Here is a 27,456-nt window from a genome sequence, read left to right on the forward strand (position 1 = left end):
AACATTGCTGAAAGAAATTTAAGAAGACATAAATAAACAGAAAGACATCCCATGTTCATAGATTGGAAGAATTAATATTGTTAAAATATCAGTATTACTCAAAGCAATCTACAGAGTCAATGTAATCTGTATTAAAATTCCAGCAATAATTTTTGCAGAAATAGAAAAATCCGTCCTAAAATTTGTGTGGAAGGTCAAGGGCCCTGAATAGCCAAAAAGAATCTTGAAAAAGAACAAGTTGGAGGACTCACACTTCATAATTTCAAAACTCACTACAAAGTTACAGTAATAAAAAATTATGATACAGGCATAAAGATAGACATAGACCAATGGAATAGAGAGCCCAGAAATAAACCCTCGCATATATAGTCGAATGATTTTCAACAACAGTGATGAGACCATTCAATAGAGAATGAACAATCTTTTCAACAACTGGTGCTGGGAAAACTAGATATCCACATGCAATAATAATAATAATAATAATAGAGTTGGATCCTTACCTCACACCATACACAAAAATTAACTCAAAATGGATCAAAGACATAAACATAAGAGCTAAAACTATAAAACTCTTAGAAGAAAATGTAACAGAGGAAAACTTTTTGCTATAATTACCTGCATTTCTAACAAAGATAACCACAATAAGACTAACTTGTTCACAAATTAAGTCTAATTTCAATAAACTTGGCCTGATTATTTAGTGGTTAACCATAGAGACTCTTTCAAAGTTTGCTTTGCTGGAACTTTTTATAAGAAATCTCAGATTAAACTCTTAAAAGCCTCTCTAGGCTAGGAAGCGAAGCAGAGAATTTGCTGTCAGACTTTGCTTGCAGTACCTATAGATTTGGATGCATTTTTCTCTTTTTGAAATCAGCAAAATATCCTAAGCCTCCCAGACCTGCCAGGAGGTGACGTTCCTTACTCACCTGGTAAGGCTGCCAGGAACCCTGTAAACAGGGTTGGCTGATTTTTCCAAGGCGTTTTATTGGCTCCATAAAGTCAGCTTTAGTTCCTTAAAGCTTTCTGGTCATATTTGAGTCTATGTTTGTCTCTCTCAAATACAACATTCCAGTCAAAGCCTTGGACCAATGTTTCCAATTGTGTCCTGTTACAAGGAAAACAGATTCTTATTGAACTTATGCAAATAATTATATTGCCATGAAAATAAGAATACTCATTGAGAGTTTCTTAATTCCTGAGGGACAAAGTAGGGAGAAAAAGTAAATGTTTCATCTTTGTCCACAGAGGTATAATTTACCAAATTGCTCTAAGTCATGGGTAGCTTAAGAGAAAAGGGAAAATTTTTTCCTTAAATCTGGAAAAACAGAACATTAAAGAACCAGCAGTGTTTCAAATGAAAAGTCATAAAAATTATAATCATCCTCCTCAGTTCATTCAGTTCCATGTATAATAATGAATTCTTGTTGATCTTGGTCTTTTGTTAGCAGTTTTGTGAATCCAGTTTTCCTTAGAGTTCTATAAATCCTTACCCAGTTCAGTGGTATGATCTAAAAGTTATCAGAAGTCTGTATTCCACAGTACTTCTCAGAGTCCTTTCCATGAATTTCTCCGAAGATGAAACACATTTGCAAAAGTCATCAAAGTAAAACAAAAAGTATAAATGACAAAAGACTTTAAAATGTCCAGGGTTAAAGATCTAATGAAAGCTCATTACAATGCTATTAACAAGGAAATTTAGTTATTTCTGTGACATACATTCTAAGATAATAACTAGTAATAACATTATACCTGGACATATCAGATTTCTAGGAATTTCATATAATTTCTGGAACACTTATATACCTATACAAGTATAACATAAAGCAGGCCTGTATTAACTTATAACTTGACAATGCTTCCCATGTAATTTAACATATCAAATAAGCCTAATTAGTTAAACATCTCCCTTTTTTTTAATAAGTAGAGAGAACAAACCTTTTGAGATGTTCCAGGGAACCTCTGGAAAATCCCAAGTTACTTCCAGATCAAAAGACTTCATTTAGAATTTGATTTGGGGAAGTTTGTCAAAAATATCAAAGGGTTTGGACACTTGACTAAATAAGATCACAGATAATTATGAAACAATAATTATTTAATTAAAATGATAAAAGATTTTAAAGGCAAATACAGAAGGTTACATAGTTTTAAGCAAAATTTAGCTCTTATTATTAAGGCTCACTTAGGTAATCAAAGACCTGATAAAGACAACATGAAGCACAGAAAATTATTTTGGTAAAACATAAAATCTTTGCTTCCTAGGCAGATTACTTACAAGGTAAAGAAAAACCTTTCACAATCTCTTATCAGGAGCAGACCAAGAGTTCAATAAAACTTGCTCTTTTAAGCAGAAAATTAAACTTTAGTTTTACATAAGCACACTGTTGATATTAAAGCTTATTTTTAAACCCTTATATTAACAATTCATTTTAGCCAGCTCCATTACCCAAGGTAAAAGTCTCTCTCACTTCCCAACTTTCTATTTTCATTTAGTTTGTCCTTTGTTTCTCTTTTTCCCATTGTGAAATAACAAGCCTTACTTTAAGATAAAGTTACCTTCATTTCCCTTAAGAAAAATGCATCTTCATACCTCATACCTTTTTTTTTAACATCTTTATTGGAGTATAATTGCTTTACAATGGCATGTTAGTTTCTGCTTTATAACAAAGTGAATCAGTTATACATATACATATGTTCCCATATCTCTTCCCTCTTGCATCTCCCTCCCTCCCACCCTCCCTATCCCACCCTCCCTATCCCACCCCTCTAGGTGGTCATGAACCACGTAGCTGATCTCCCTGTGCTATGCAGATACTTCCCACTAGCAATCTATTTTACGTTTGGTAGTGTATATATGTCCATGCCACTCTCTCACTTTGTCACAGCTCACCATTCCCCCTCCCCATATCCTCAAGTCCATGCTCTAGTAGGTCTGTGTCTTTATTCCTGTCTTATCCCTATCCCATGACCTTTTCTTTTTCTCTTAGATTCCATATATATGTGTTAGCATACGGTATTTGTTTTTCTCTTTCTGACTTACTTCACTCTGTATGACAGACTCTAGGTCCATCCACCTCACTACAAATAACTCAATTTTGTTTCTTTTTATGGCTGAGTAATATTCCATTGTATATATGTGCCACATCTTCTTTATCCATTCATCTGTTGATGGACACTTAGGTTGCTTCCATGTCCTGGCTGTTGTAAATAGAGCTGTAATGAACATTATGGTACATGACTCTTTTTGAATTATGGTTTTCTCAGGGTATACGCCCAGTAGTGGGATTGTTGTGTTGTATGGTAGTTCTATTTGTAGTTTTTTAAGGAACCTCCATACTGTTCTCCATAGTGGCTGTATCAATTTACATTCCCACCAACGGTGCAAGAGTGTTCCCTTTTCTCCACACCCTCTCCAGCATTTATTGTTTCTAGATTTTTTGATGATGGCCATTCTGACTGGTGTGAGATGATACCTTATTATAGCTTGGATTTGCATTTCTGTAATGATTAGTGATGTTGAGCATCATTTCATGTGTTTGTTGGCAATCTGTATATCTTCTTTGGAGAAATGTCTGTTTAGGTCTTCTGCCCATTTTTGGATTGGGTTGTTTGTTTTTTTGTTATTGAGCTGCATGAGCTGCTTGTAAATTTTGGAGACTAATCCTGGTTGTCTTTTTGTCTTCTTTATGGTTTCCTTTGCTGTGCAAAAGCTTTGAAGTTTCATTAGGTCCCATTTGTTTATTTTTGTTTTTATTTCCATTTCTCTAGGAGGTGGGTCAAAAAGGATCTTGCTGTGATTTATGTCATAGAGTGTTCTGCCTATGTTTTCCTCTAAGAGTTTGATAGTGTCTGGCCTTACATTTAGGTCTTTAATCCATTTTGAGTTTATTTTTGTGTGTGGTGTTAAGGAGTGTTCTAATTTCATTCTTTTAAATGTAGCTGTCCAGTTTTCCCAGCACCACTTATTGAAGAGGCTATCTTTTCTCCACTGTATATTATTGCCTCCTTTATCAAAGATAAGGTGACCATATGAGCGTGGGTTTATCGCTGAGCTTTCTAACCTGTTCCATTGATTTATATTTCTGTTTTTGTGCCAGTACCATGCTGTCTTGATTACTGTAGCTTTGTAGTATAGTCTGAAGTCAGGGAGCCTGATTCCTCTAGCTCCATTTTTCGTTCTCAAGATTGCTTTGGCTTTTCGGGGTCTTTTGTGTTTCCATACAAATTGTGAAATTTTTTGTTCTAGTTCTATGAAAAATGCCACTGGTAGTTTGATAGGAATTGCATTGAATCTGTAGATTGCTTTGGGTAGTAGAGTCATTTTCACAATGTTGATTCATCCAATCCAAGGACATGGTATATCTCTCCATCTATTTGTATCATCTTTAATTTCTTTCATCAGTGTCTTATAATTTTCTGCATACAGGTCTTTTGTCTCCTTAGGTAGGTTTATTCCTAGATATTTTATTCTTTTTGTTGCAGTGGTAAATGGGAGTGTTTTCTTGATTTCACTTTCAGATTTTTCATCACTAGCGTATATGAAAGACAGATTTCTGTGCATTAATTTTGTATCCTGCTGCTTTACCAGATTCATTGATTACCTCTAGTAGTTTTCTGGTAGCATCTTTAGGATTCTCTATGTAGAGTATCATGTCATCTGCAAACAGTGACAGATTTACTTCTTTTATGATTTGGATTCCTTTTATTTCCTTTTCTTCTCTGATTGCTGTGGCTAAAACTTCCAAAACTATGTTGAATAAGAGTGGTGAGAGTGGGCAACCTTGTCTTCTTCCTGATCTTAGTGGAAATGGTTTCAGATTTTCACCATTGAGGACGATGTTGGCTGTGGGTTTGTCATATATGGCCTTTATTATGTTGAGGAAAGTTCCCTCTATGCCTACTTTCTTTAGGGTTTTTATCATAAATGGGTATTGAATATTGTTGAAAGCTTTCTCTGCATCTATTGAGATGATCATATGGTTTTTCTCCTTCAATTTGTTAATATGGTGTATCACATTGATTGATTTGCCTATATTGAAGAATCCTTGCATTCCTGGGATAAACCCCACTTGGTCATGGTGTATGATCCTTTTAATGTGCTGTTGGATTCTGTTGCTAGTATTTTGTTGAGGACTTTTGCATCTATGTTCATCAGTGATTTGGCCTGTAGTTTTCTTTCTTTGTGACATCTTTTTCTGGTTTTGGTATCAGGGTGATGGTAGAATGAGTTTGTGAGTGTTCCTCCCTCTGCTATATTTTGGAAGAGTTTGAGAAGGAGAGGTGTTAGCTCTTCTCTAAATGTTTGATAGAATTTGCCTGTGAAGCCATCTGGTCCTGGGCTTTTGTTTGTTGGAAGATTTTTAATCACAGTTTCTATTTCAGTGCTTGTGATTGGTCTGTTCATATTTTCTATTTCTTTTTGGTTCAGTCTCAGCAGGTTGTGCATTTCTAAGAATTTGTCCATTTCTTCCAGGTTGTCCATTTTATTGGCATACAGTTGCTTGTAGTAATCTCTCATGATCCTTTGTATTTCTGTACTGTCAGTTGCTACTTCTCCTTTTTCATTTCTAATTCTATTGATTTGAGTCTTCTCCCTTTTTTTCTTGATGAGTCTGGCTAATGGTTTATCAATTTTGTTTACCTTCTCAAAGAACCAACTTTTACTTTAATTGATCTTTGCTATCATTTCCTTCATTTCTTTTTCATTTATTTCTGATCTGATCTTTATGATTTCTTTCCATTGGCTAACTTTGGGGTTTTTTGGTCTTCTTTCTCTAATTGCTTTAGGGGAAAGGTTAGGTGGTTTATTTGAGATGTTTCCTGTTTCTTAAGGTAGGATTGTATTGCTATAAACTTCCCTCTTAGAACTGCTTTTCCTGCATCCCATAGGTTTTGGGTCATCGTGTCTCTATTGTCATTTGTTTCTAGGTATTTTTTGATTTCCTCTTTGATTTCTTCAGTGATCACTTCGTTATTAAATAGTGTATTGTTTAGCCTCCATGTGTTTGTATTTTTTACAGATCTTTTCCTGTAATTTATATCTAGTCTTATGGCATTGTGGTCGGAAAAGATACTTGATATGATTTCAATTTTCTTAAATTTACCAAGGCTTGATTTGTGACCCAAGATATGATCTATCCTGGGGAATGTTCCATGAGCACTTGAGAAAAACGTGTATTCTGTTGTTTTTGGATGGAATGCTTTATAAATATCAATTAAGTCCATCTTGTTTAACGCATCATTTAAAGCTTGTGTTTCCTTATTTATTTTCATTTTGGATGATCTGTCCATTGGTGAAAGTGGGGTGTTAAAGTCCCCTCCTATGATTGTGTTACTGTTGCTTTCCCCTTTTATGGCTGTTAGTATTTGCCTTATGTATTGAGGTGCTCCTATGTTGGGTGCATAAATATTTACAATTGTTATATCTTCTTCTTGGATTGATCCCTTGATCATTATGTAGTGTCCTTCTTTGTCTTTTGTAAAAGTCTTTATTTTAAAGTCTATTTTGTCTGATATGAGAATTGCTACCCCAGCTTTCTTCTGATTTCCATTTGCATTGAATATCTTTTTCCATCCCCTCACTTTCAGTCTGTATGTGTCCCTAGGTCTGAAGTGGGTCTCTTGTAGACAGCATATATACAGGTCTTGTTTTTGTATCCATTTAGCCAGTCTGTGTCTTTTGGTGGGAGCATTTAATCCATTTACATTTAAGGTAATTATTGATATGTATGTTCCTATTCCCATTTTGTTAATTGTTTTGGGTTTGTTACTGTAGGTGTTTTCCTCCTCTTGTGTTTCTTGCCTAGAGAAGTTCCTTTAGCATTTGTTGTAAAGCTGGTTTGGTGGTGCTGAACTCTCTCAGCTTTTGCTTGTCTGTAAAGTTTTTAATTTTTCTATCAAATCTGAATGAGATCCTTGCTGGGTAGAGTAATCTTGTTTGTAGGTTTTTCTCCTTCATCACTTTAAATATGTGCTACCACTCCCTTCTGGCTTGCAGAGTTTCTGCTGAAAGTTCAGCTGTTAACCTTAAGGGGATTCCCCTGTGTGTTGTTTGTTGTTTTTCCATTGCTGCTTCTAATATATTTTCTTTGTATTTAATTTTTGATAGTTTGATTAATATGTGTCTTGGTGTGTTTCTCCTTGGATTTATCCTGTATGGGACTCTCTGTACTTCCTGGACTTGATTAACTATTTCCTTTCCCATATTAGGGAAGTTTTCAACTATAGTCTCTTCAAATATTTTCTCAGTCCCTTTCTTTTGCTCTTCTTCTTCTGGGACCCCTTCAATTCGAATGTTGGTGCATTTAATGCTCTCCCAGACATCTCTGAGACTGTCCTCAGTTCTTTTCATTCTTTTTTCTTTATTCTGCTCTGCAGTACTTATTTCCACTATTTTATCTTCCAGGTCACTTATCCGTTCTTCTGCCTCAGTTATTCTGCTATTGATCCCATCTAGAGTATTTTTAATTTCATTTATTGTGTTGTTCATCGTTGTTCGTTTCATCTTTAGTTCTTCTAGGTCCTTGTTAAATGTTTCTTGCATTTTGTCTATTCTATTTCCAAGATTTTGGATCATCTTTACTATCATTATTCTGAATTCTTTTTCAAGTAGACTGCCTATTTCCTCTTCATTTGTTAGGTCTGGTGGGTGTTACCTTGCTCCTTCATCTGCTGTGTGTTTTTCTGTCTTTTCATTTTGCCTATCTTACTGTGTTTGGGGTCTCCTTTTCGTAGGCTGCAGGTTCGTAGTTCCCATTGTTTTTGGTGTCTGTCCCCAGTGGCTAAGGTTGGTTCAGTGGGTTGTGTAGGTTTCCTGGTGGAGGGGACTAGTGCTTGTGTTCTGGTGGATGAGGCTGGATCTTGTCTTTCTGGTGGGCAGGTCCATGTCTGGTGGTGTGTTGTGGAGTGTCTGTGGCCTTATTATGATTTTAGGCAGCCTCTCTGCTAACGGATGAAGCTGTGTCTGTCTTGCTAGTTGTTTGGCATAGGTTGTCCAGCACTGTAGCTTACTGGTCGTTGAGTGAAGCTGGGTGTTGTTGTTGAGATGGAGATCTCTGGGAGATTTTCGCCGTTTGATATTACGTGGAGCTGGGAGGTCTCTTGTGGACCAGTGTCCTGGAGTTGGCTCTCCAACCTCAGTGGCAAGCCCTGACGCCTGGCTAAAGCACCAAGAGACTGTCCTCCACATGGCTCAGAATAAAAGGGAGAAAAAATAGAAAGAAAGAGGATAAAATAAAATAAAAATAAAATAAAATAAAGTTATTAAAATAAAAAAAAATTATTAAGAAGAAAATTTTAAAAAGTAAAAGAAACAAAAAACGGACGGACAGAACCCTAGGACAAATGGTGACAGCAAAGCTATACAGACAAAATCTCACACAGAAGCATACACATACACGCTCACAGAAAGAGGAAAAGGGGAAAAAAATCATCTATCTTGCTCCCAAAGTCCACCTCAGTTTGGGATGATTCGTTGTCTATTCAGGTATTCCACAGATGCAGGGTACATCAAGTTGATTGTGGAGATTTAATCCACTGCTCCTGAGGCTGCTGGGAGAGATTTCCCTTTCTCTGCTTTGTTCGCAGGGTTCCCGGGGTTCAGCTTTGGATTTGGCCCTGCCTCTGCGTGTAGGTTGCCTGAGGGTGTCTGTTCTTTGCTCAGACAGGACAGGGTTAAAGGAACTGCTGATTCGGGGGCTCTGGCTCACTCAGGCCAGGGGGAGGGAAGGGTACGGATGAGGGGCGAGCCTGCAGCGGCAGAGGCCAGCGGGATGTTGCACCAGCCTGAGGCGTGCCGTGCGTTCTCCTGGGGGAGTTGTCCCTGGATCACAGGACCCTGGCAGTGGTGGGCTGTGCAGGCTCCCAGGAGGGGCGGTGTGGATAGTGACCTGTGCTCGCACACAGGCTTCTTGGTGGTGGCAGCAGCAGCCTTAGCATCTCATGCCTGTCTCTGGGGTCCGCGCTGATAGCTGCGGGTCGCGCGATCTCTGGAGCTCCTTTAAGCAGCGCTCTTAATCCCCTCTCCTCGCGCACCAGGAAACAAAGAGGCAAGAAAAAGTCTCTTGCCTCTTCGGCAGGTTCAGACGTTTTCCCGGACTCCCTTCTGGCTAGCCATGGCGCACTAGCCCCCTTCAGGCTGTGTTCACGCCGCCAACCCCAGTCCTCTCCCAGCGCTCCGACCGAAGCCCGAGCCTCAGCTCCCAGCCCCCTCCCGCCCCGGCGGGTGAGCAGACAAGCCTCTTGGGCTGGTGAGTGCTGGTCGGCACCGATCGTCTGTGCGGGAATCTCTCCGCTTTGCCCTCCGCACCCGGGTGGCTACGCTCTCCTCCGCGGTGTCGAAGCGTCCCCGCTCCGCCACCCGCAGTCTCCGCCCTCAAAGGGGCTTCCTAGTTTGTGGAAACCTTTCCTCCTTCACAGCTCCCTCGCGCTGGTGCAGGGCCCGTCCCTATTCTTTTGTCTCTGTTTATTCTTTTTTCTTTTGCCCTGCCCAGGTACGTGGGGAGTTTCTTGCCTTTTGGGAGGTCTGAGGTCTTCTGTCAGCGTTCAGTGGGTGATCTATAGGAGTTGTTCCACATGTAGATGTATTTCTGATGTATCTGTGGGGAGGAAGGTGATCTCTCTGGCGTCCTACTCTTCTGCCATCTTCTCCTGAATCCCCCTCATACCTTTTTTAACCCTAAACACAACCTACTTTTCTTACACAGAAATGTTTTTCTTATTATTTTTGGTAGTTCCAATTACATTTATTAATTAGAATTTTTAATTTGTAGAAACCTTAATTTCTAGTAAAAACCAAGAAGTAAGCAGTTGTGAATTGTACATTATACCTGCATTCTTGGATTGGCAAATTTATGAATACATTTTATAATTTCTAAAAGCATATGTTTCTTTGTATTGTAACCTTTCAATGTGGTACATAATATTTCCTAATAGACCCAAATATCTTTAGTTTCTCTGTAATCAGAAACCAAAAGTGGATAAACCCATGTTCAATAATTAATGTTTCTGTGTCTTATCTTATTTGGAAATTATCTAGATATTCCATACATTTCTATCATTTAATTTAACTTAGCAAAACTCTAAGGGTATAAGTTACCAAAGGGAGTTGGGAAACTATTTAAGTATATATCATAAAACATAATTATTATTGAAAAGTTCACTTAAAAATTTTTAGCCCACTTACATTTATTTAATTCACTTGTTCCCAACAGTCATATCTAGATCACTCATGAAAATTTCCTAAGACATCAAAGTGGCCAGCCATCATTTTGAGTTATTTTTCTTGTTTACAAATTTTGCAACAGAGATAACATGAGCTTACTTGACTAGTAAACCCAGGTAGAATAAAAGTTGCATGTCTGCATTATATTTAATGCTGATGATTCTGAAGGCATGTCTATTTTAACGAACTTAAACTAGCATTTATTTAGCAAAGGATATCCCACATCACATGAACTTGAAAAACATTTGAGTTAGTTTCTATGTTTCTGAGTTTTAGGAATGCTTAATTCATAAGAGCTTAAGTTTAAGCCAGTTAAATAGAGCTCATTTACAAAATGATTTTGGCAATACCATACAGAGGTAGAAAAATATCACATATACATAACATAGATTTATAGACATATGTAAACACACAGACAGACACAGAGACTTTATAGCTTTTGTTCTAAAACTTTAGCCATGAATCAGGTACAATAAAATAACACTCGCTAGTTTATAAATAACAGTTGAATTCAAATTATATCTCTGTAGGACAGAACAAGTTAAGCTCACTCTCTTAAATGGCTAAAGCTTTTTACTAATGTTTGTGCAGGAGACTTTTAAGATTTGTGTTTGTCCTTGACAAGTAATCTTATGAATGCTGTGGACTAGATTTAGGCCAGTGAGTTTATAGTAGTTTGTATTTTTAAAAGCCTCCCCCCTCCTTTTTTTATCTTGTGTCTCAGGCAACTGTGAGCAGTGTTCTATTTACCTCTTGAGCTGTTTGCTTTATAAATACATGATAAGATTTAGATCTTCAAGGGACAGGGAAAGAACGTAGGAATTTGGGAGTGTATCTATTATCAGAAGTCTAAGGTAATTACTATTTAATTTTTTCCTTCTTTTTCTTAAGTCAGGACAATTGTACTTCCAATGTCTTGATTTTTTAATTATATCTGCAAATACCTGAAGGCAAATGGGAAAGGGTCTGAGTGGACTTTGAGCTGCTCTCAGAGCTCTGCTTTTGTTTTTCTGAAGATTCAAGTTGCAAATCAAGTATTGTTGATTATAGTTCCTTTTTTTCTCCTGCAATCTGTCTTCAAAGAATTGGGTAGGGGCTTCCATCATAATGCTTAGAGGTTGACTAGTTCACCCAGGCACACTATTTTGAATTTGCCTTTTTAAATTTAGGAGAAAATTTCATATTAAGGAAGAAATTAAAAGATTTCTGTATTCTGGGGCTTCAGGGCTTAATGCAGTATGCCTTTGAAAAGTCTGTACAAAGCATTTTATAAAGGCCTTTGGATGTTCTCCTTTTTGTGAGTGTACAATTTAACCTTAGACCAATTCACCTTGGGCGGGAAAGCCTCTACCTTTGCATATCATATATAATATTTAATATATAATATAATGTAATATTTGCTAAACATCAGCTGGTCCATTTCCTGACCATTTTATAGGAGGGCCTGGGAGAAGTTCTGGTCATCTGTTTCCTCTGGGAGAAGGGCTGTAAATGGCCAATACTCTTTTAAATACATCTTTAAATTTGGTAGGATCTTCTGAAAGTGGAGGTAAAGGGCTTTGTCATTTAAAAGGTCTGTTGCTTTCCAGGGGATATGAATTCTTTGTGGTGTTGGGTGGAGGGGTCCAGGATACAGCTACAAAGGACATTGTATAGAAAGACCTGAAGCTGGCAGAGCCTGATTATGGAACCCTGGAAAGTAGGAGGAGTTGTAAGGAATAGCAAAGAAAGCCTTACTCTCCATCCTGGATACGTCTGTTAAATTTACTTCCCGGCTTCCGGCATTTGCATGAGTAACCTGAATACTTGAGGCCTAGAGATCAGAGTGCTCTCTATAAATCTTTTAGGGAATGGGAAGTTAAAACAGGCAGCTGGGTGTTTAAGGGGAAGGTGGAGGAGTTTGGGGAGCTAAGGGAATTTACTGAGGAGATGGGGCCAGATTTTTTAAAGGGGGAATTTATGTTGGATGTGGTCTTTACTTTTTTTTTCTAAGTCAAATGTCTGTTCTTTCATCTTGTTAAGAGGGTCCCTAAGGCTAGACATTATATTCCTTTGTGTTCTCTTTTTTTTTTTTTTTTTTTTCGGTACGCGGGCTTCTCACTGTTGTAGCCTCTCCCATTGCGGAGCACAGGCTCCGGACACGCAGGCTCAGCAGCCATGGCTCATGGGCCTACCCGCTCCGCGGTATGTGGGATCCTCCCGGACCAGGGCACGAACCCGTGTCCCCTGCATCGGCAGGCGGACTCTCAACCACTATGCCACCAGGGAAGCCCTTGTGTTCTCTTTTTAATTTGGTCTTTCCATAGGTACCAGTAAGACAGTCGTTTAGAATGAGAGCGCTCTTAAAAACTCTCTTTCTTTCAAATATTGCCAGTTCAAAGGATCCTTTGGCCATTGATGAGTAGGAACTTACATTAATCTCAATAGAGACTCAAACCAGTAAGTCTTTTTACAGTTTAACCATGGATGCAAGAGGCATCACAAAGGACAGTACAAAAGACATAGTCCTCAGAAGATCCAGAAACTTCATTCCAGATTTAACCTAAGAAAGCAAAGACCGTTGTTGTCATAGGTAGTAAGAATGGTATAGTGCAAACAGTGGCTCTGGTCTCTCACAAGAGCATGAGGCCACTCTAGTCACAGACCTACTAATCTATGACACCAGGCAGGCATTCATAGAATGAGACTTTTCCAGCACTAGCAAGACAACGAAGGCTGAGACGACAAAGGCCCCTTATAACAAACTTCCCTGAAAGATGGCACAGTTGGACAAAGAGAACATTGCTTGTGACTTCATGTCTTGGAATCCAGTCTATTCAACTGGCCACCAAGTGCAAGCTATTACTTGCATTCTCCGGCTAGCAGAAACCAGAGAATATTCTTACTGCTCATAAAGTTATGCTTTCAGGACATAGAACCAGATGAAAGGAAAACTTCACCCAGTTTTTACATTAGAGGACCCAGAGCAAAGTTTGTCTAAATAGCTCCCAGTCTCTTGAGAACCGTTAACTCACCAGTGTGTGAAACCAGATCAGACAACAGGCTTCTAGAACCTATGCCTGTGTTCTGCCCTATGGTTCTTCTCCTTATGAGAAATGACACAAAAGGCAGAGAAAAAGGAAAACAATGACCATCTCTGGGAGAAAAGGAATAAATAGATAACAAGAGTACTCACAACCTATCTTTACAAGTTGCCATACCCAAGGAACTAATTCATAAAAATATTTTCTCCTACTAATCTGAATTTAGAAAAAGAAAAGGATTCTTACCATTCTCACTTCTACGAGACCTTGCAGGCAGAGACCTGGGAGACTGATTTGGTACGAATTCTTTCCTTCTGCCAGCACCCACCAGAGCTCCCAGCGTCTCTCAGCTGCCGCAGCCCGAGAGTGAACTGTGTACAGGCACCAAAACTGGAGAGGAGGAAAACTTTCCCCTTCTTCCATTCTCGATTCTTTGGCTTGTCTAATAATTAAATTGACATAAGATTAACAGGAGAGGGCTTCCCTGGTAGGGCAGTGGTTGAGAGTCCGCCTGCCGAGGCAGGGAACACGGGTTCGTGCCCCTGTCCGGGAAGATCCCACATGCCGCGGAGCGGCTGCGCCCGTGAGCCATGGCCGCTGAGCCCGCGCGTCCGCAGCCTGTGCTCCACAACGGGAGAGGCCACGACAGTGAGAGGCCTGCGTACCGCAAAAAAAAAAAAAAAAAAGATTAACAGGAGAAAAACAAATTTAATTTTGTACATATACATGAGCCCATAAAGAAATGAGACTCAAAGAAGTGACCAAAGCAGGCAGCTTTTATACCTTTTAGACAGGGAAACAATACGTTTGTGAAGAATCAACAAGATGAATGGACCTGGGCTTGGGATAGCAAATTACTGAAGAAGTAACAAGGTTTGTCGATACAGCCTTCTGGGCTCTGAATTTCCTGTCTCTGGCAATAAGGATGCCTTCTACCTTCCTGGTAGAGGGAGGGTGCCTTCACACAGGAGATTTATTTCCTGCTTTCAGGAGGACAAAGAGAGTGAGGGTATTCTTCTTGCACTGGCTATTTTCTCAACTAACTTCAATTCAAAATAACCAGTATGCCATAGTGACATATCTTGGAGTGGCATATTCTTTTCTCCTTCAAAATAATGGAGCATAACATTCACAACTTTAGTTTTGGCAGTGATTTCCCGGCTCTAACACCAAAGGCATAGGCAACCAAAGAAAAAAATAGAAAAATTTGACTTTCTGAAAATTAAAAACTTTTATGCATCAAAGTACACTATCAACAGAGTGACAAGGCAATCCATGGAATGGGAGAAAATATTTGCAAACCATATATCTGATTAGAGATTGGTATCCAGAATATATAGAAAATTCCTAAAACTCAACAACAACAATCCTGATTTTAAAAGGCTTGAATAGACGTTTCTCCAAAAAAAGATATCCAAATGGCCAATGAACACATGAAAAGTCATATCACTACTCATTTGGGAAATGCAAATTGAACTATAATGAGGTACCACCTCACACCCATTAGGATGGCTACTATTTTAAAAAAAGAAAAAAAAAGAATGTGTTCATGAGGATGAAGAGAAACTGGAACCCTTGTGCACTTTTAGTGATAATGTAAAATGGTACAGCTGCTACGGAAAACAGTATTGCTGTCCCTCAAAAAATTAAAAATAGACTTACCCTATATGATCCAACAACTCCATTTCTGGGTATATACTCAAAAGAACTGAAAGCAGAGTCTTGAAGAGATATGTGTACTCCCATATTCACAGCAACATTACTCACAGTAGCTAGAACGTGAAAGCATCCCAAGTGTCCCTCAACAGATGAATTGATAAAATATGGTGTATACATAGAATGTAATATTATTCAGCCTTAAAAAGGAAGGAAATTCTGACACATGCTACAACATGAATGAACCTTGAGGACATTATGCTAAGTGAAACAGGACAGTCATGTAAAGACAAATACTGTATGATTCCACTTCTGTGAGGTACCTAGAGTAATCAAAATTATAGAGACAGAAAGTAGAATGGTAGTTTCCCAGGCTGGGGGAGAAAGGAATGGGTGTTATTGTTTAATGGGTACAGAGTTTCAGATTTGTAAGATGAAAAGAGGTATGTGTGTGTGTGTGTGTGTGTGTGTGTGTGTGTGTGTGTGTGTGTGAGTGTGTGTGATGCATTGTCCAAATGCTTCAAGCTTAGAAGATAAGCTAACTTTTTCTTATTTACCATAGTCACTTTTTAGGAAAATACATACTTCAGTAGGGCTCCAGGACCCAATCCCAATGTGTGGAGGGGGGCAGTTCCCTTCACACCAATAAACAATCCTCTGACACCAGTTGAGTGTCCTACAATTTAACTTAATTCTTTAATTCTGACACTGCCTACCCAGGGATAGCATCAGGTTCCACAGGTTAAGGGTTGATCTTACAAGACTGCCTTCTCCTCCCCCTACCCACCAACACAATTCAGGCCCCCCATTGCAAGCCCAGGTTGTTACCTGTACTTCTGACTGACTGGCTATAAATCAGAGATTCCCATGACCTCTTCCTTGGTTTTGATTAATTTACTATTACAGAACTCAGAGAAACATTTTACATACTAGGTTACCAGTTTATTATAAAGGAATGTAACTCAGGAACAACCAGATGGAAGAGATGCAAAGGGCAAGGTATGGAGAAAGGGTGCAGAGCTCCCATACCCTCTCTGGGTGGGCCACTCTTCCAGCATCTCCACGCGTTCACCAACCTGGAAGCTCTCCAAACCCTGTCCTTTTGGGTTTTTGTGGAGCCTTCTTTACGTAGTCGTGATTAATTAAATCATTGGCCACTGGCAACTGATTCAACCTTCAGCCCTTTTTTCCTTTCAGGCGGTTGGGGTTGGGGGTGAGTTCTGAGAGTTTCAACCCTCTAATCACATGGTTGGTTCTCATGGCAAACAGCTCCCCCATCCTCAGGTTGCCTAAGGGCTTTCCAAAAGTCACCTCATTAACATAACTAAAGACCTTTATTGGTCTTACCACAGGAGATTCCGAGGGTTTTAGGAGCTCTGTGCCAAGAATAGGTCAAAGACCAAATATATATTTCTTATAAATCTCAATATCACATACTTCTTTGGAACACTGGTCTAGGACTCTACAGTTCTTTCAGTTTTCAGGAGGGGGATTTCTTCATCGCTTTTACGGGAAAGCAGCCGGATGTGAAAAAGAGGAAAATGCACTAAGTGATTCTGAAAGTGGCCCTAGATTTTGTTGGGTCATATGGTGAAAGAAAAACATACAGGATCTTCTTAAAGCTAGAAGCACAAACCAAAGTCTTTGTCTACTTTTTTTTCTTAAGTCCATTTAGGTTTTATTTATTCTCTCCCCAGCCTTTCTAATCTTACGTCCTGCCCCATCCCTCTTCTTTCCCACCTCAACATCCCACCTTTCCACTTTCCTTCTCTACCTGCACAGAGGTCTCCTTCCACTGTAGGTAGAATAAAGGCCCCCAAAGATGTCCATGTCCCCATACCTGGAACCTGCAGATTGTTATGTTACATGGCAAAGGGAATTAAGGTTGCAAATGGAATTAAGGTTGCTAATCATCTGACCTAAAGATACAGAGATTAACCTGTATTATCAGAGTGGACCCAGTGTGGTTACAATGGTTCCTAAAAGTGGAAGAAGGAGGCAGAGGAGAGTCAGAGAGAGAGGTGACTACCGAAGAGGTTAGAGTGATGTAGAGTGAGAAGGAGTCAACTCACCTTTGTTGGTTTTGAAGATGAAGAAAAAAGCCAAGAGCCCAGGAATGCTGGCAACCTTTAGAAGCTGTGTGAGGAAAGGAGACATTTTCCTTTAGACCTCCAGAAGGAATGAAGCCCTGCCAATATCTTGACTTTAGCCCAGTGGGATCTCTTTCAGACTTCTAACCTCCAGAACTATTAAGATACATTTATATTCTTTAAGCTACTAAATTTGTAGTAAGGTGTTACAGCAGCAATAGAAAATGCATACACTTTCCATCTCAGCCTCCTCAGGACAGCTACAGCTTTTTCCAGGGAACATTAACAGGCATTAGGACATAGACTTTCCTGGATACTCAAATAAAAATAATGGGTTATTTAATCAGTTAATGGCAGACCTGTGAGCCAACAGTAGAGAAACCCTTAATAATAGTGGCGTAAACAAGATAGGTGCTTATTTCTCTTCACATAGATGGCAGCCAGTTCACAGCTGGCATGGTGTCTCTACAGTATCAGTAAGGACCCAGATCCTTCCTGCTCCTCCTGGAGTGTAGCCCAGATGTTCAAGATGGAGTTCTGTGGTCAATATGACTATCTTCTAGGCCCCTTCTAGGAAGAAGGGGAGGCAAAGGGCACATCCCTTCCCTTCATGACACTTCTGCTTATGTCTCATTGGCCAAACTTAGTCATATCAGGACACCAAGCTGCAAAGGAACCTGAGAATGCATCTTTCAGCAAAATGTCCCCAACTAAAATTCAAGGTTCTTGTGGTCTCTGTTAAAAAGAAAAAAAAAAATTGTTATCACGAATGAAGAAGAGGAAAAGGGGTATTGGGAGCAAGCAGTGGTCTCTGCCACAGGTTACTATGTTATCTGGTTTAGATTCAAGGGCAGAAGAATAGCTGACCAGATTCTCAGAGGTCCCTCAGGCCCAATGAGGATTTGGAAATTCTGTGATAGTCTGTATTCTAGTGTGATAAATTCTAGTTTGGAGGAAACATGAACTTTACAGAACAGTGTCCAGAGGCCTGTAGACCAGGGCTCCTTCCACCTTGGATCACTGGAAGAGTTAGGCTACTCTACTGGATAAGTCAATACTCCATCTTGGCCCTGTGAAGTTTTGCAAGGCTGGTGGATGTCCATTTGATTTGGGGGCACATAATTTCCCTGTGGGGCTAAGATGATTAGGTCCCTAACCATACTGATGAAATCGCAGTTGTTGTTAAAGCCTCCTTTTTTGTTTGTTTGTTTTTGCATGCAGGATCCCTCCCTTGATCTTCAAGCATCTGAAAGTAGAGTTCAGAGATCTTTGTGGCTTCAAAATTCTTTCAGTCTTCCTTCCCATTTTATTGTCTCCAAACCCTTTGAAAATAAATTGAGGGAACAGTTTACTATCCTCCAATTTATACTATAAATGTTGTTGGGCTGGCTTTTGCAGTATTCTTTATAAAATAACACTATCCATGAAGGGACCTCTTTGGTTACAGAGAGTTAAATGTCAAGAAATAAGAACCAAAGAAGATAACTCATAGACTTTTGCTTTTTTGGTAATTAAAATAAAAATTGTTTCTTGATTTTCATGGATATGTAAAAACCTATGTACTGAACTTATTATGGGTTATTTTTCTTTCTGTAGGTTTTCTATGTGTCCTCTTTCCTTTTTGAGATAGTAGCCTGATCCTACTTTATCCCTAGATAAAAATATTCCCCAAAGCTAGTAGAAGTCACGGTTTTTAATATAATATCTTCAGAACAAGATATGACTGGTGGTGACTGAAGCAGTGTTTAATGTTTCTCATTTCTTGGGTCGTGCACTCTAGTTAAATTGCAGCTCTCAGACATTCCTTCACTATTGGGTGTCAGTGACCTCAAGGGGCAAATTTACATCGACGGCCCTGAAATAGTATATGGCACCTTGACATGGAGCAAGACCTGATGAGAATGTGGGGGAAATGGGCACTGAAAATAAATAGGATACTTTCTGAGATGAACAACAAGAATAAAGTGAGATGGTGGGTCAAGAAATCATTAGAAGAGAAATGAAATTGGGATAGGACTTGAAGGGATTGGGGGACAAGGATGGGAGTGGGTCTGGTAGAGCCAGAGACAAAGAAACCATCTCACCATCTACATAGGTACAGAACTCCACTCTCTAAACATTTATGTTCCATTCCATATTCATAAAAGTATTAAGTCTGTTGTACTTCATTTAGAATACCACTGGTCTACTCATCGATGCAAGTAACAATTTAGACATAGCAACGCCTACCCCTTGACATTATAGTTTGTTCCTGAAGAATTATGAGTAAAGTAATTGGTTGTGAATCAAGCCATATTTCAAATAGACCGTGCTGGATAAGTAACACACAAAAGCCACAAGTCCTGTTGCAGTGTCTCTGCAGTATAAGAGACTGAGGTGCTTACAGTTAACCAGAGAGTCAGCACTTGAGCCCATCAAGAGAACATTGTAAACATAGTGTTTTTAGTCCTTAGGGATTATATAATTTACCATTCCTGCCTCTGCTCACCTTTCATTCCTTATCCTCTGAGGGCACTTAACACAGTATCTAACAATGGCAGTACCCAATAAATAACAACCGTAATTATGCATACTGTCACCCTTACCATTTTGAACTTATTTCATAAATTGATATAAATTTAATAACTTGCTTTCTTAATGTGGCAGCATATCTTATCTGATTTGATGAACTTTCTTCTTTTTTTTTTCCCCCAAAGAAGGATGGAAGGGCAGAGGTAGGGAGTTGGAAAAACAAACCTCATCTTCTGGCCTGCCTGCCACTCAGACTCAGTGCTGGATAGGGGATGTAGATGGCTGGAGGAGCTTGGCCTGACTATAGCCATTTTGAGGGGATCCCCCAGCTATGATGAATCTGCACATTTGGCAGCTGGAGAATTCTCTGATGCATTTTTCCTCCTTGTTTTCTTTCCCAGTGTGTCTGAAAAACCCACCCAGCATTCCAATGGCCAGCAACAACACCGCCAGCATAGCTCAAGCCAGGAAACTGGTAGAACAGCTGAAGATGGAAGCCAACATCGATAGGATAAAGGTAAGGATGGCGTAACCTACACAGCCCAGCAAGCCTTGATTGTCAGGAGCGTGACTTGCAGCCATGTGTCATTTGGCTACTTTTCTATAGAGAGTGATAAAACCAGTGATGGTGGAAGAGAAACTTAATGGTTAGGCAGAAGTTCATTTTTCTAATGTGTCTTTGCCTCTTCTGGATTTCTCAAGAATAAAATGGTAGTATAAATTAAAACTGGTTCTCTATGTGGACGTCAAAACGAAACTTAGGCTCATGGCTGAATTCTAGTCAAGGGATTTGGAAAACCCATAAAACATAGAAATCTACCAGTTCATTTCTCTGACCTTGTACAAGACCCCCTTCTCACTTGGGTTTAATTTTTTCTGTCCTTATGTCAGTTCTAATTTTTAGTGTCTATCTTCATGTCTAATCCTTCTATCCACCACTGCCTGTTATTTTTTTTCTTCTTTATACCTTACTGGAGTTTTTTTCTTCAGAACGCAAAAACCACATGTGGTCTCCCTGAGAAGTCAAACAGCATAGAGGTTTCATGGAACTTAATACTCCACTTCTTTCTTTCTCTCACTCCCCAGATCTAACCTGACAGCTTTGCCTTAAGTTGGACCTAACATATTAAGCCAGGACTTTAAACCTTTTGTTGGCAGATTTTCAATGTAAATTAACCCACACAGATAGCTACTGTAGGGTAGTAAAGTAAATTTATGTCAACTATCAAAGCTTCACTTTCCAGAAGACCTGAGCATTTTATGAAATGGAACTCAGCAACATATCTCATTTTACTAAAATTAGAACATTCTTTCAGATGCCTTTTTTAAACTGGAAGATTCGTCCATACCTGACTTAGCAATCTGAACAATCCAGCCATCCTTTGGAATGTGATTCTAAAACAAGGGTCAATAAATTATGGCTCACGAGCCAAGTCCAGCCCAGTGACTGTTTTTCTCAATAAAGCTTTATTAGAACACAGCCCCACCCATTCGTTTACATACTGTCTGTGGCTACTTTCACACTACAGCAGGGTAGAGTAGTTGCAGCAGAGACCCTGTGGCCCACAAAGCCTAAAATTTTTACTCTCTGGCCTTTTAGAGAAAAACTTTGCTGACCACTGGTGTATAGCAGTGGTTCTCAGCCCACCTGTATATTCATATCACCCAGGGAATTTCATAAAAGGACCAATTCTAAGACCACACCGTAGACCAATTAAATTAGAGTCTATTAGGGTATGATTCAGGCAGCAGTATTTCTTTTAATTATCAGTTAATTTCAATGTATAGTTAAGGTTGGGAACCATGGTCCTATAGGAAGGGGTTTACTCCTTACAACTCCCATCAGGTCTGGGCTAGAGCATGAAGGGAGAGCTGGTCTTCCTCCATAAGTAAACTGAGCAAATTTCCATCTGTCCTGAATCTGCTTTGTAAAATTCAAGTCCTGGTAATGGACCACAAAATGTAAACAGCTTCTTTCTTGCAATAACTTTATTTCTTTATTTATGAATATGATAAAGGGTCTTCACCATCTGTCTTGTGCTTTTTTTACCTTCCTCTTCTCCTTTTTTGCCTCTTCTTTTTTAATTTCCTTTCTTAAAAAAAGTATAACATGGCAAGTGCGCACAGTACCTGCTGAGAGAAGTGAGGTGGCCCAAAGATTGTGGCACCAAAAAGAGTCATTCGGTTCTTTGTTTGTTTTTGGTTCTGCCCATGGACCTTCTGGAAAATGCCACCTTGCCTTTTGGCGTGGCCCAACAAAGAAAAAAGTGTTTGAAAAGCACTGCTGTGTTTGGCATTTTCTGTCACTACTCAGCATCCCCAGGCCCACATCCTGAAGGAGGGTGTGATGGTGTTGGTGGTGATGAAAAGCTGACAGTGGGAAGATCAGGAAAAAACCAAACCTTTTCAGCCATAGGTCAGACCTTCATCACCTCTCACCTGAATTACTGATTGAAAGGTGCTCTTAGCTGATCTTTGCAATCCCGTCTCAACCCCATCTCCATCCCTGCCGTCGCTTACTCTCCATGTGGCCACAGACAGCTTTCTACAAGAAAACCTCATTAGGTTCCTCTCTTACTGAAGATCTTTTCATGATTCCCATCACCTGGAAAATGAAATTCAAACTCGATAGCAAAGCCCCTGCCCCACTTTTCGGCTTCATCCCCTTCCTCTCACCCACATGCTATATTGAACCATTTTTAATTCCCTTGATGGCTATTTCAAATGCCTTTAACATTCACTCTCCTCCTCTCTACGTTTCTGCTTTACCAACTCCAGTGACTCCTTGAAGACTCAGTCATTATATCCTTTAAGACACTTTCCCAAACCTTCATCATTAGGTTGGATTTTTGCTATTTTTCGGTTATTCATTTATTCCTTTAACCAATAAATATTTTATTGAGAGCTTTCTAAATCGCCAGGCCTCGTCAGATCTCTATAGCTCTATAGAGGTATAGAGCTAGATAAAAAAGAAGACACAATTCTTGCTCTCAAGGATCTCCTAGTCTGGTAAGAGGTTACCCAAAAAATGAACAGGACCTATTATTAACACAAATAAGATATCCAAAAAGCATAATTACCAAATACCATGAGAAAGAGGTCAATACCACACCCTGATTCCCTTTGAATACTGCTTCTGAAGACACCAAATAAATCACTATCTGTTCTAGAGCGACAAAGCATTAGCCTAATGAGCTGAACAATGAGTGACTGCCTTCCTACATGATCGTCACTTTCATATCTCTGAATTCCTCTTGACGTCATTAGACCTGAAATTGTTGGAAATGCAGTGGCAGCCTGTATCTCAGCATTTGTTCTGCGCATCAGAGCCAGGCAGGCATGCTGTGGTGAAGTGTCAGATTATTTTTAGTTTAGCTCTTGGGTAAAACTGCGACTGTGTTGACACTGTTGGCAGCCAGCTGGTTTAGGGCTTGCCTTTTGGAGTCCCTTCCAGGCTTCTGAGTGGTCAGGCTTCTCCACCTACTTTTGGTACATGATCCCGTCAGCAAGAAGGGGCTTCTCTCTGAAGATCTCAGGTTTCTGATTTTCCAATTAGAGTAGTGACCTCTTCAAGCTATAAAGGTGGCAGTGGCTTTATGTCCATCTGGCAGAGCCTAGTACAGCTGAGGCAACAAGGAACAAGGAAAAGGAGGGCCTTCCCTGGTAGTCCAGTGGGTAAGACTCTGTGCTCCCAATGCAGGGGGCCCAGGGTCTATCCCTGGTTGGGGAACTAGATCCTGCATGCATGCCGCAACTAAGAGTCCGCATGTCACAACTAAGTCCGCAGCTAAAGATCCCATGTGCCACAAGTAAGACTCAGTGCAGCCAAAATAAATAAATAAATAATTTTTTTTAAAAAAGGAACAAGGAAAAGGGGACACAGCTGACACTGGAGCTGTCAAAGGTCCCTTAAGCAGGGGGTGGCCTTATCCCTCCTGTGGCCTCCAGAATAACCTGGAGAGGCCCTACCTTGAGAGGGTCTGAATAACATATTCATTTTTAAACCTTCTTGTTTCCTATCCCTTTGCATCCCAGATCCTGAGAGATTTGGACTAATGAACCCATTATCTGTACATAAGCCTCAGGCATATATAAATGATACTCCCAGCCTCTCTGTGTTTCTTTGTTAGCATTTCATTCAAGGAGAGAAAGGAAAGAGAAACCAAAGAAAGCTGGGAAGGGCTCTGGGGAAAGGAGCAGAGAGAGGTTGTGGACACTGTGACACTCAGATGTACAAAACAACAAGATACACTGCTGTCGAGCAAAGACCAGTGAAAGAAAGCTTGTCCTGAGAGCACGAGTTGAGAGAGCATGTATAAAAGCAAAGGACAGTAGGACTTCAGTTAAATCTATTTATTCATCATTATGTTAGGACTCTGGGTTTCTAATAAGAGAAACCTAACCCAAGCTGACTTAAGCAGAAAGAAGGGATCGATTATAAAAGATACAGGGCGTCTCAGAATCTAAGAGCAGAAATGTAGTTGATTAAGCAGGGGGAGTGAGAGCTGGAAGGCCAGCGGGAACTGCAAGTGCTCTGTGATATGCCTCTGTTTCTCCCTGTATAGCTGCCTCTCTTTTCTTGAGAGGAATAGATTTCTCAGCTGCCTGTTCCATATGGCAGACACAAGGTGGCTGCCCATGGCTCTGAGGATCACATGTCATACTTTCAGCTCCATGAAGAAAGAGATAGATTCATGTCAACCCTTTTAGTCTCACTCCCATATTCCTAGAGTGGTATATTTGTTCTACTCATGGTTCTGCATGAGCCATGCAGCTTCAATCAACTGACGCTAGAATTGAACCACGTTGCACAAACATGGCTCCTAGGAACTAACCCACCCATATGGTTGGGAAGGGGACAGATAGTTAAGGAGGAGTGAGAATCATTGTAAGCTAGAAGAATGCCCTTTAACAGAGGGTGTTGTTGACATCATGAATAATGTAGATGTAAGTGCAAAAAAGCCAAGGCCAGGAGCCTGGGTGAAATGATTGCTTCATATCTAGTTGGATGCTCTTTAAATTGCACATAAAAATGTCAAATTTATTTCTCATTTCTCCCAAATGGTTCCAATAGACCTTTCCAACTGGCTCTTCTCACTATCTCAAGAATATGCTATGCAGATTCCCATCTCTGGTTATTCTGGATCCCTCACTGAGAACACCCTTCCTCTTATTCTTTTCCTATGTCCTATAGACCTAATGTTTGTGTCCCTCCCAAAATTCATATGTTAAAATCCTAACACCCAATGGAATAGTATTTGGAGGTGGGGCCTTTGGGAAGTGATTGGGTCATGAAGGCAGAGCCCTCCGGAATGGAATTAGTGCCCTTATAAAGACTCAGAGAACTCCCTTGCCCCGTCTACCATGTGAGGTTACAGCAAGAACACGGGCATCTATGAACCAGGAAGCAAGACCCTCAACAGACACTAAATCTGCTGGCACCTTGATCTTAGACGTTACATCCTCCAGAGCTCTGAGAAATCAATTTCTGTTGTTTACAGTCCACCCATTTTTGGTATTTTATTACGGCAGCCCAGCTAGACTAGGGCATCATCCAAATCCAACTCCTCTCTTACAGGTCAGCTTAAATCCCCACTTGTTCATGAACCTCCTTTTCCATTCTGATCCTACTTACTAGTCAATTTACTAAATAATTTTACCTTCATCAGATAATTTTTCAAACTAGACTACACAGTCCTCAATGTCAAAGACATTGTTGTCTACTTCTTGGTGATGAGATATGCAGGCAGTCAGAAAACATTTTTGTTAGTGGATAGCTTTAAGTTCACAGACTAAGAGTGTCATATAACAAGACATTAGGAACTATATTTTGCATGACATTTCCAATTACATTTATAGTTTGGGAAATTCCAAGCATGATGTCACTGGCCAAATAAAACTCATTGTAACAGGATAAAATTCAGTGAAATACCAAAAAGAAGGGCATAATTGATCATTTTAAGACAGTAAATTGTTTCATGTCAAATGTATGATTATAAGTAGCCAGCATTTATAGTATACCTTCTTTCGAAAACAGTTCAACATAAAAAGAACAGACTGATTTTCATAACTGACAAATATGTGTAATTATGGAACCAAATATAAACGTTTCTAATAAGTAAATCATCTTTCTGACAATTGACTCATAATACATTGGAACTGAACTTCAGGGAAAGCTGTAGTGAGAAACAAGCCAGGTAGACATCATGCTTCATTCTAGAGAGTGGACAGACATCTTAGGTTTGGGACTTTTCAAATACTTTTCCAGCATTTGAATTGAAAGTTTTAACATCTCTTCCCTAAAATGCTTGCATTCAACTTATTAGAAACAGTAAGATTCAACCTTCCTTATAGGCCAATTGAGAGTATTTTCAGGGTTAATAAAATAGGTATAGTATGTCTAGGACTTATAGAGGAAAAGGCTGTGTTCAAAGATATCCAGTCCTAATTCATTTGATTTGCTGAAAGTGGAGCAAAAAATTTAATTTGAACCCAGGCATACATTAATAATTGAGCATAAAACTTCATTTTTATGAGGGTTGATATAATTTTTAAAATTCAGTAGATATTTGTTAAGCACCAAGTATATTCTTAGCCTTGTGCATTATACCTAGGAGCTAGAGAAGCAGTACTGTTAAAGCTTGATAATTCAAAATCCCTAGGAAATGTAGTTTTCTGAATAGCCTAGTTTTCAGGCCAGATAAAGTTCTCCCTTCTTAAAAAGCACAACTATTTTGGATGATAATTTTGAATGTCTTTTCTTTATTGAGATTTATCAATTAAATATCATGTACTTTTCTTTTCTTTTTTTTTTTTTTTTTGCCGTACGCGGGCCCCCCACCGCTGTGGCCTCTCCCATTGCGGAGCACAGGCTCTGGACGCGCAGGCTCAGCAGCCATGGCCCACGGGCCCAGCTGCTCCGCGGCATGTGGGATCCTCCCGGACCGGGGCACGAACCCGTGTCCTGCATCGGCAGGCAGACTCCCAACCACTGCGCCACCAGGGAAGCCCATCATGTACTTTTCTTGATGCGTGTTTTGAAAATTAATTCTTCTATTTCCTTTTTTAAAAAAATCCTATTGATGTGTATCATCAGTTTAATATCTCCTTGGAGGAACAGGGAGGGCAAGATAATTTAGAATATTCACTTTATTTTACAAATTTAAAATAGTAGATATTTATCCATACAATTATACTTTCTCTATATCACAGTCAAAGTTTGATCCTGGGTGCTTTTCACAATCATAGTGGAGAGATCCTTTAGGCTCACCTTTGGCCGCCAGCAGTGATACGGGCACCTGGTGATGTAGGACATCATGGTGATATGGTGCTTTCCATTTGTGGCATTACTAATCTTGCTGACCATTCCACCTGTTGTATTTTCAGTATAATTCCAAGGCATAGCAAAGAATACGGATGTTTCTTCTGCATTTACTAAGGATCAAACTAGATGTTTTAATTTTCCCTTACTTGAATTACATATTAATGATTCAAAGAAAAATAAAGACTTTAAAGTAGCCAGCAGCTTTTGACCTGAGTAAAAAGATCTTTCTAGACAAATATCAGGTCAATCGCTCCTAGTGTGAAAATCTTATGATCTCTTCCCAGAGGTGTAGCAGTTTCTTTTGCCTTCAGCTATCTTGCCAGGCTTGTGGCAGGCAATGTTCGATGTTCACAATAACTTCTCATTCTAAGCCTCCGTCCCAGCGTGATCTTTCAAGTCCTTTTAAGCATCAATTTAAAGTTGTCAACCCTTGATGGCTCCATTAGTGCAGGCAACTCAGCTGAAGGAGTGATTGAATGACTGATACCCTTAACACACAGGCAACTTCCCACGTGCATAGGCAGTGACGACCTATCAGTGCTTGTTGGTCTGGTGGCTTGCAAGCATTTTGCAACATTAATTTTAAGATGTGTTTCAATTTCAGGATGTAATGAAGACGGAGCTATAGACTTA

General features: G+C 39.6%; 1 protein-coding gene across 2 annotated transcripts in view; it reads left to right on the forward strand.

Moving 5' to 3' along the window:
- GNG2 (G protein subunit gamma 2) overlaps positions 1 to 27,456 on the forward strand; it is a 139,293-nt gene that overhangs the window by 92,883 nt on the left and 18,954 nt on the right. For both annotated transcript variants that reach the window (XM_027111238.1, XM_027111239.1), the window contains one exon: positions 19,901 to 20,016. In XM_027111238.1, the coding sequence (XP_026967039.1) occupies positions 19,930 to 20,016 (87 nt within the window). In that variant the 5' untranslated portion in view covers positions 19,901 to 19,929. The remainder of the gene's footprint in view (positions 1 to 19,900; positions 20,017 to 27,456) is intronic.

The sequence above is a fragment of the Aethalodelphis obliquidens genome, unplaced genomic scaffold, assembly GCF_003676395.1.
Source record: "Aethalodelphis obliquidens isolate GAN/ISIS:26980383/991018 unplaced genomic scaffold, ASM367639v1 scaffold10, whole genome shotgun sequence".
Classification (NCBI taxonomy): Eukaryota; Metazoa; Chordata; class Mammalia; order Artiodactyla; family Delphinidae; genus Aethalodelphis; species Aethalodelphis obliquidens.